The sequence below is a fragment of the Apteryx rowi genome, unplaced genomic scaffold, assembly GCF_003343035.1.
Source record: "Apteryx rowi isolate R43461 unplaced genomic scaffold, aptRow1 scaffold_168, whole genome shotgun sequence".
In the NCBI taxonomy this organism is placed as follows: Eukaryota; Metazoa; Chordata; class Aves; order Apterygiformes; family Apterygidae; genus Apteryx; species Apteryx rowi.
The window spans coordinates 1,214,453-1,222,249 of NW_020447952.1; the positions used below are offsets into that span (position 1 = coordinate 1,214,453).

At 59.8% G+C, this 7,797-nt stretch overlaps 1 protein-coding gene across 5 annotated transcripts in view; it reads left to right on the forward strand.

Moving 5' to 3' along the window:
* Window positions 1–7,797, forward strand: part of CMKLR1 (chemerin chemokine-like receptor 1) — a 79,689-nt gene extending 71,892 nt beyond the window's left edge. For 3 of the 5 annotated variants that reach the window (XM_026060323.1, XM_026060326.1, XM_026060325.1), the window contains exons 2-4: window positions 2,678–2,831; window positions 4,966–5,039; window positions 5,922–7,797. In XM_026060323.1, the coding sequence (XP_025916108.1) occupies window positions 5,991–7,076 (1,086 nt within the window). In that variant the 5' untranslated portion in view covers window positions 2,678–2,831; window positions 4,966–5,039; window positions 5,922–5,990 and the 3' untranslated portion in view covers window positions 7,077–7,797. Of the gene's footprint in view, window positions 1–2,677; window positions 2,832–4,559; window positions 4,582–4,965; window positions 5,040–5,921 lie in introns of those variants that run through there. The other 2 variants (XM_026060327.1, XM_026060328.1) reach the window with 2 other exon arrangements.

Here is a 7,797-nt window from a genome sequence, read left to right on the forward strand (position 1 = left end):
CCTCAGTTTCCCCTCGGCGCCGGGTGCTGAGCAGCTCGTGTCCTCGCCGCGCGGTTTCTGCTCTCCCTGCCGGAGCGCGGTGCCGGTGCATGGAGTGGGGGCGCGGGGGCAGCCGAGCTGCCTCCCGTCTGTCCGTCCGTCTGTCCCAGGCAGGGCGTGCTCTCCCCGACAGCGACGGGAGCCTGCCGCATTCGGACCTGGCCCGCGGGGTCAGACTTGAGCCGGGGCCGATGCACACGGACATCCGTGTGTCCGCAGGGCGACCCGGGCTGCGGCCGCGGGGGATGCTCCCGGCCGGCACCCCCAGCTCCCCCGGGACAACGGTGGGTGAAGCGGAAAGACAGCGGGGGTCGGGTTCGGTGCCTCGGAGGCGGAAGGAAGACGCCCCTTCCGAAGGGAGCCTCTCGCCAACGCGAGCAGAGTTTGCTTGGAACCTGCTCCCGGCTCTCAGAGCAGCGCTGTGATTGCCGGAGCGCCGCTGCCGCCGCCGCGCCAGCAGCCGGGGCCGCGGGAAACCAGGAGCCCCGAGGCTGAAACCGGAGCTATTTTCAGGCGCTGCCTGACTCAGCTGCGCCGCGAACACCGGCGGGAGGCCGGGCCGGCTCGCGCGGTGCCCAAACATCTGCCCGCAATTGCCGCTTGCCGCAGAGCAGGACAGTGCCGGTGCCGGAGCCAGAGCCGGCAGCCCCAGGCTGCCAGCAGCGGTGCAGGGCCATGGCCGCAGCTCGCCCTCCCCGGAGAGGGGATGCAGCCGGGCCCTCAGAAACCACTGTTTTAAGGAAGAGGGGGGGAGAAAAAACTCAAATAAAACTGCAAAGCAGCTGCGTGAGGGCAGCACGTGGGCTGGGGCGCAGGGCAGGAGCCGGGGCAGAGCCGCCGCCGCTTCCCTCCGTCCCCACCTGCGTCCGTGCCCGCCGTGCAAACACTGCGGCGGGTTTCGGGGAGGCGCAGAGCGGGGCCGATAGCCCCCGCGTGCGCCCGGCGCGTCCCCGTCCCCTTCGGAAACGCTGCTCCGCGCCGTGGCCGTCCACGGGATCGGGGCAGCGGGGCTTTGCTGTCGCAGCCTTTCGGGTCGCCAGCAGCCATTGCACGGCCGGCGCGGGGATGCGGCTGGCGCCCCGGCTCCGCTCCAGCGTCCCCATGCCAGAGGGAATCCCGCCTGCTGCCCCCCGGCCGCGTTGAGCCGCCTCTGGGTACCAGAATAACTAAGTACAGCTGTGTGAATCGCAGGGCGTTCAACGGAGCGGCTAAAGTAAACGATGAAAACCGTTTTGAGTGGATCCTGCGTTCGTTTTTATTGAGGTGGGAGGACGGAGACGAATAGACTGGGCGAGGGAGAAGATGGTTTTGGCTCAGGGGAAGGATTTTCGGAGTGGAATATTGAAACGCTCTCGCGCTTATGCAGGGTTTTCAGGTGAAAACTGTTTTTTTGCAATAAGAAAGGAGGATGTTTCGTTGGGGAGAGGCTGGCAGAGACTCCTCAGGCTTCATTACAGTTTTGATTTCTCCATGCGTCGAGCTGGAAGGAACGAGCTGGTCTCCCTTTAGCAAGGCTGGACGCTCCTCGCGCCCCGTCCCTGCTGCGGGAGCTCCCGCGCTCCTTCCCCATCGCCTCCGCTCCGCGCTGGGCGGCCGGCAGCGCTCCCTCTGCCTCCTGCCGCCCCCGGGGGATTTTATCCGGGGCACGTTCCCGCCCGGAGGCTCTCGCTGCCTGACCCCGCTGCGGGCCGCCTTGCACGGGTGCCCTCTGAAGTGCAAATGTTAAAACCCGATAAAAAGAAAATGGGGGTTGGGGGGGAGAACAAAGTAAACTGACAGTTCGAATAAATAATCCATTAAATAGACCTTGGAAATGTCAAGCTGAATGTCGTTGCATGCGCTGGGCCCAGCGATTAAAAAAGAATCAAAAGAGGAGATTTTACATTCAAGATGTATGAGCGGGCACAGCCGGGACGCGACTCTGCAGCGCCGCAAAAATCCCCTTCCCGCGCCTGCCCGGGGCCCCAGATCCTGCTCCCGCTGCCGGCTCTGAGCAGCGGTAAATCCGAGCCTACCCCTTTTCTGACAGATCTTGCACGGGTTTGTAGCTGCCGGCGGCCTCGGCGGTGGGCAGCGGTCCGCGGTCCCGGGGGGACGTGGCGGGGTCCGGGCCGCGGCGCCGAGCCGCTCGCAAAAGCCTCCTCCGGCATCCTGAGGGCACCGGAACCCTCTGCAATTCAGAGCTGGGAAACGGGGCCGGGAAAACTTGCGGACAGGTTTGTCCGGGCTTTGTCCGGGTTTCTGGCTCGCGGCGGAGCGGGTGCCGCGGGCAGCGCCGGGTGCCTGCCCCACGGCCCTCGCGGCAGGCTCCGGCTCGGAGCGTGGACCCAGCTCCGCTCCCACCGGAAACCCGCCGTCGCGGCCACCTGTGGCTCTGCCTCGCGGAAGGTGACAGTGCGGAAAGCGCTGGTCCGTAAAGGGAACAGTTAGGACGGCTCATTACCCAGGAACATTAGCAGTCAGCTGTATAACAACCGCTTCTGCTGATCCTGTTACTTCCACGGGATCATCAACTTTAATTCATCCTTCCGATGATCAAGGTTTCGCTGGGGCAAGGCCTTCCTCCAGCGCAAGCTAATTTACAAGCTTTGTCCTAAAACCTTATTCATTTTGGCCGCTTTTGTCTCCTTGGAACAAGGCTGGGAGGAAGCCAAGGACAGCAGCGCTGCGCCCTGCCCTGGCATCGCCCCGCCGGACCCCGCGCGGGAGGACAGAGCACGAGGGGCTCCACTCGGCGGCYGCTGAACCCCAACCTGGCCGAAGTCGAGCACGCGCGCGTAAGCGCCTTCCCGGTGAGTCCGCGGCGCCGCGGGAAGGACGGTGCCCCCGGCCTTCCCGCCTGCCTGTGCCATTAGTGCACCTGTGCTTGGGAATGGGGATGGGGACAGCATGGGGATGGGGCATGGGGAGATGAGAGGGAGCTGCGGCACCTTGGGGACCCTGTCTGCTCGCGGCAGAGGAGGTGCCCGGGAGGGAGTGATGCTGAAGGTGACCAGCCTTCGGTCCTGGCCAGCGCGACGTTTCCCGGCAGGGCRTAAGCGTGAGAGCTGCGGGGCTGCTGGGTGTGGGGAAAGCTTGCGCAAGCCCGGCCTTGGATACTGCAGCCGGGCAGATCCGAACCGGGCAGTTCTGACAACGAGGAATTCGGTATCAGTGGAAGCGGTGCCGCTGAGGGGCGAAGATGAGCTCGGAGCTCGGTGCCAGGGCGGGAGGGGAAGTGAAGGGTCGGTGATTTCACAGGCAGGCGAGATGATTTAAGCGCCCTCTTGGCCTCGAGCCCCGTGAACCCACTTATCTATGGAAGAAGTGCAGGATGGAGAGACAGGACTCCTCACCGCAGGGATGAGCGTGGCTGGCACTCGTCCTGCAACGCAGAGCTGGCACTGGCAGTCGGGGGAACGGCTCTGGGAAAGCCGCTCCTCCTTGCYGTGCCGTGGGATCCGGTCCCGAAAGAGCAGCGGAGCCGGGAGGCCGCGGCCTCCCTCCCCACCGCTCAGGGCTGCTCGGCTCCGGCACGGGGATTTGTCYGCGCCTGAGCGGGGCTGGGGTATCGCCTTGCGGGGTCCGGTTCCCGCTTGGAGAAATCCTGCCCCAATCGGCATCTTCCCCAGCTGTCCACGACCGCCACCGTGCAGCGACAGCAGCTGCAGCCATTGCAGGAGGGCGCAGAGGAGTGGGGGCTCCGTGCGGGAAGAGGCAGAAGGAAAAGCCCAGGGAGAAACAGTCGGTTAAAATRCAGATAGGAGGGGGTTTCAAAGCAGCTCTGCCGGGGAGGATGGTGCTCGGCGGGGTGTGAGCTTTGCRCTAAAACTCACTGAAACCAGCAGGGCCCAGCATAGGGGTGATTTGCCCGAACCTCCTGGCACATCCCGGTGAATCCCAGTGCATCCCRGTGCATCCCAGTCCCTGCAGGTSCCCYGCTTGGCCCCCGCCTGCAGCGCTTGGGTGAGCGGGTCCCAAAGCGCAGGGTTCCCGYGYGCCTCGGCRTTGCCTGTCCCGCGGGARYRCCGGGAGGGATGCCAACCGCCTGCGGCTCACCCGCCGCTGCTGGCTCCGGCGCGGTCGGGCTTTCCTAATTGCCTTCGGTGGCTCTTGGCTTTAACCCACCGTGAATATTAGCAGGGGAGTCGTTGAACCCATTTAACCAGGGGCTCTAAGTGCCTGGTGGAGACGGGCTTTTGATTATTGCAAATGGCACTGTTAGTTATCACAATTAAAATTTTAAAACACACTGGGCACCTATTTAATCRGAGAAAGAACTGTGCTAGATTCCAGGCACCTCACGCATATTTATGGGTTTARTTATTTATAATAATGTTACTGTCGGCTTGATTGTAGGGTTCTTTGTACGTATGTACGTACTGATGCTCATTCTCGTCGGCCTTTTTTAGCTTATTACGTGCGCCGAGCGTGCCGTGGGCTGGGAGGTGCRTTTCAGCCGCGACGGGAAGATCGATGCCACGCGCCTGAAAACCGGCAGCAGGAGGATTTCTCCACCGGGGCTTCCCAAAAGCCCCCCGGGTGCCTTTCCCAGTTGTGGAGGTGCTGCTGCCGCTCTGCGGAGGGGAAAGCCAGGCGCTCGGGAGGTGTCAAGAAAGGCCGGCCAGGGAGGCGGCGTGGGGGATGCTGCAACCCAGCGCTTGCTCTTTGTACCTTAAAAACCCACCGCGGCCCCCCGTGCCGGCTGCCCGGCGAAGTCCGCCCCGCGGCGTCTGCGCAGGGTTAAATCGCGGCGGCTGCTGCTCGCTTTTAGCCTGGGTATCTGTTTCCTCCCTTAGCCTCATCCTCCAAGGGCGAACGGCCTTTGTTTGAACTGGGTGTTAATATTACGGCTCCGTACATAAACATGCTTCCGTAAGGAAGGAGCTCCCTTTGTTTGGCTGCCTTGGGACACTAAACCGCCTGCTTTTCCTCTGGCTCTTTCAGGGTTTCCAGCTGCTGAGCACGCAGGGACGTTAGGAGCGGAGCTGAAAATACGCCCGTAATACAGGAGAGAAAAGGTGAGATTTAACACCGGGTTTTCCGGGGCCGGCTGCTGGCCCTGGCCGTATGCTGTGCCCGGCCTGGCAGCGGCGGAGGCGCGTGTTTAACTGCATGYAGGATTTCATCAGAAGCATGCAATTTGCTGGGTTCTCAGGAGATAAAAGGGAAGGGCCATAATATATGCAGTGATGGGAAGATCTCAAAGCTATTAATGAGCTGTTAATGAGCATAATCCTAATTTTTTCCCTGGAGGTAGGTGGGTAATAAACCTRTTTTGCAGGATGAGGCTACAGCCACATCCTGGTGATGACAAATGACTCTGAATCACGTCCTGTGGTTCAGAGACCTGATTTCTGTCTTGGTAAGGGGTCTGTAAACCCTGAGTAACTCCGAGCAGAGGAGCCGTGAGAACAGCCTCTGCCCGGGGGTTTGCAAGCTTCCAGGCAGCACCCAGCACACACAAACCACAGCAGGTGGCAAAAAGCCACCCAGGCGCCTGGGAACCTGCCCCACGGTCATTCTGGAGTTGACGTCAGTGCTTATATCTCTGGCTGTGTTTCTTCCCCGGCTCCCRGCTCCCTTGCGCAGCGGGTGTGATAGCTGGCGGGTACGTCCAGGAGCACCGAGCGGCCGTGGGCTGCCGGCCAGCGCCAGCGCAGGGCTTCCCGCGGAGATGCCCTGCCTTGTCTGCGGGCTCTGATGCCCRTGGTGGGTTTTAGCCGTGGTTGCAGGGCGCAATGCAGAGCTCAGGTGCTGCTGTTAGCTCCACATACCGAGCTGGCTCTTCCCAGGCCCTGCTGTGCCCACCCRGCTTTTGTGGGGGGCTCCCTCCTCCGGAGCAGACCCTGGTGCTTCCCCAATGTCTGTCTTGTCTGATTTGACTTCGTATGTTTGCACAGCAGAAACAAGCAGAGGCATCATCGGTCAGAGACCCCCGTACCGACAAGACCGTGAACTGTTTAYAGATAATGGGCCTGCATAATTTTTCTGATTACTCTGAATATATTCATAACTATAATGACGATACAGATTATACCTATGACGAGTTAGACAGCTTGAAGACAAACCCATCCCACGATGGAAAAGACATTGCTAGGATCCTCTCCGTTGTCATCTACAGTGTGTCCTGCGTGTTGGGATTACTAGGGAATGGCCTCGTCATTGCAATCATAACTCTGAAGATGAAGAAGTCAGTCAATGCCATCTGGTTTCTCAACCTGGCTGTYGCTGACTTCCTCTTCAACATCTTCCTGCCCATAAATATTGCTTACACTGCCATGAGGTACCACTGGATCTTTGGGAAAGTCATGTGCAAGTTAAACTCCTTCCTTCTCATCCTCAACATGTACACCAGCGTCCTTCTGCTCACCACCATCAGTTTCGATCGCTATGTGTCAGTGGTTTTTCCTGTCTGGTCTCAAAACCATCGATCAACCAACCTAGCCTATTTAGTTTGCTTGATTATCTGGACCATCGGCATCGTTATGAGCTGCCCTTCTCTCATCTTCCGAGACACGGCGCAAGCCTCCAGCTCTGTGATTTGTTTTAGCAACTTCTCCCTGTCCAGCAATAAGTCTTATCTACCCCTGGCTCTAGCAAGACACAGAACAGTGACCATCACTAGGTTCCTCGCCGGGTACATCCTTCCCATAACCATCATCACCTTCTGCTACATCGCCATCGTCTTCAACCTACGACGAAACCGCCTTGCCAAGTCCAAAAAGCCCTTCAAGATCATCATCACCATTATAGTCACCTTTTTCCTTTGCTGGAGCCCCTACCACCTGCTGAACCTCCTGGAAACAGAGCCCCACACAGTCCCATTCTCCGTGTTTGAGATCGGCATTCCTATAACCACGGCACTCGCTGCCTCCAACAGCTGCATGAACCCCGTCCTCTACGTCTTCATGGGCCAGGACTTCAAGAAGTTTAAGGTCGCCATCTTTTCCAGGCTAGTGAACGCCCTCAGCGAGGAGACGGGCCACTCCAGCATTGTTCACAGGAGCTTCTCCAAGATGTCTTCAATGACTGAGAAGGAGACAACGGTACTGTAAACTCAACCTGGACGCCTGCGGCAGAGTCACGGTCCTCTGGTGTTGCCCATGTCCATGGCTAAAATGGTGGCCACCCTGGCTGTGGCCCCTGGYGCGGGGGAGGGCATGGTCTGATGCTGTCCTGCAGCATATTCTTTGACTGGCTTTGCTGCCTGGGGGCTGGCAGAAGTTGGAGACCACTGCTTYGTGCACACGGAGAAAACAAAACTGCCCTTAGCTTTTTTTGCAATTGCAAAGAGGGTTGCACCGAGCTGTCCCAGCGCTCTCCAACTATTTAAGAAAACATTTCTGGACATTCCTGTATAACCTATGCGTTGTCTGGCCTATATCCTGCGATGAGGGCATTCCTTCGGTTTCCAGAGACGTTTACCGCTGTAGAGGACACACGAGCCACACGCTGAGCTGCATTGCCCAGTGGTTTCAGTGCACGTACGGCTGAGAGCCTGCGTCGTGAGCGCTCAGCCTGAAACGACAAGGAGGCTGAGCAGCGGGGAGGTCTGCGAGGACCCCCCATCATGGCAAAGGCAGAACCAACAAAAGGGGGGGGAAACCAGGTGAATTCCTCGTTGGGACGGTGGCAGCGGGAAGAGGATGCATCCAAGGAGGCACCTCGGCTGCCGGGGGCTGCTGGGCACCCGCTGCCTCTCTGCCTGCTGCGGCGAAAACGCTCACGCACTTCCTATCGCCTCTGTACGCCTATAGCCACCTAACTGGTATTCTG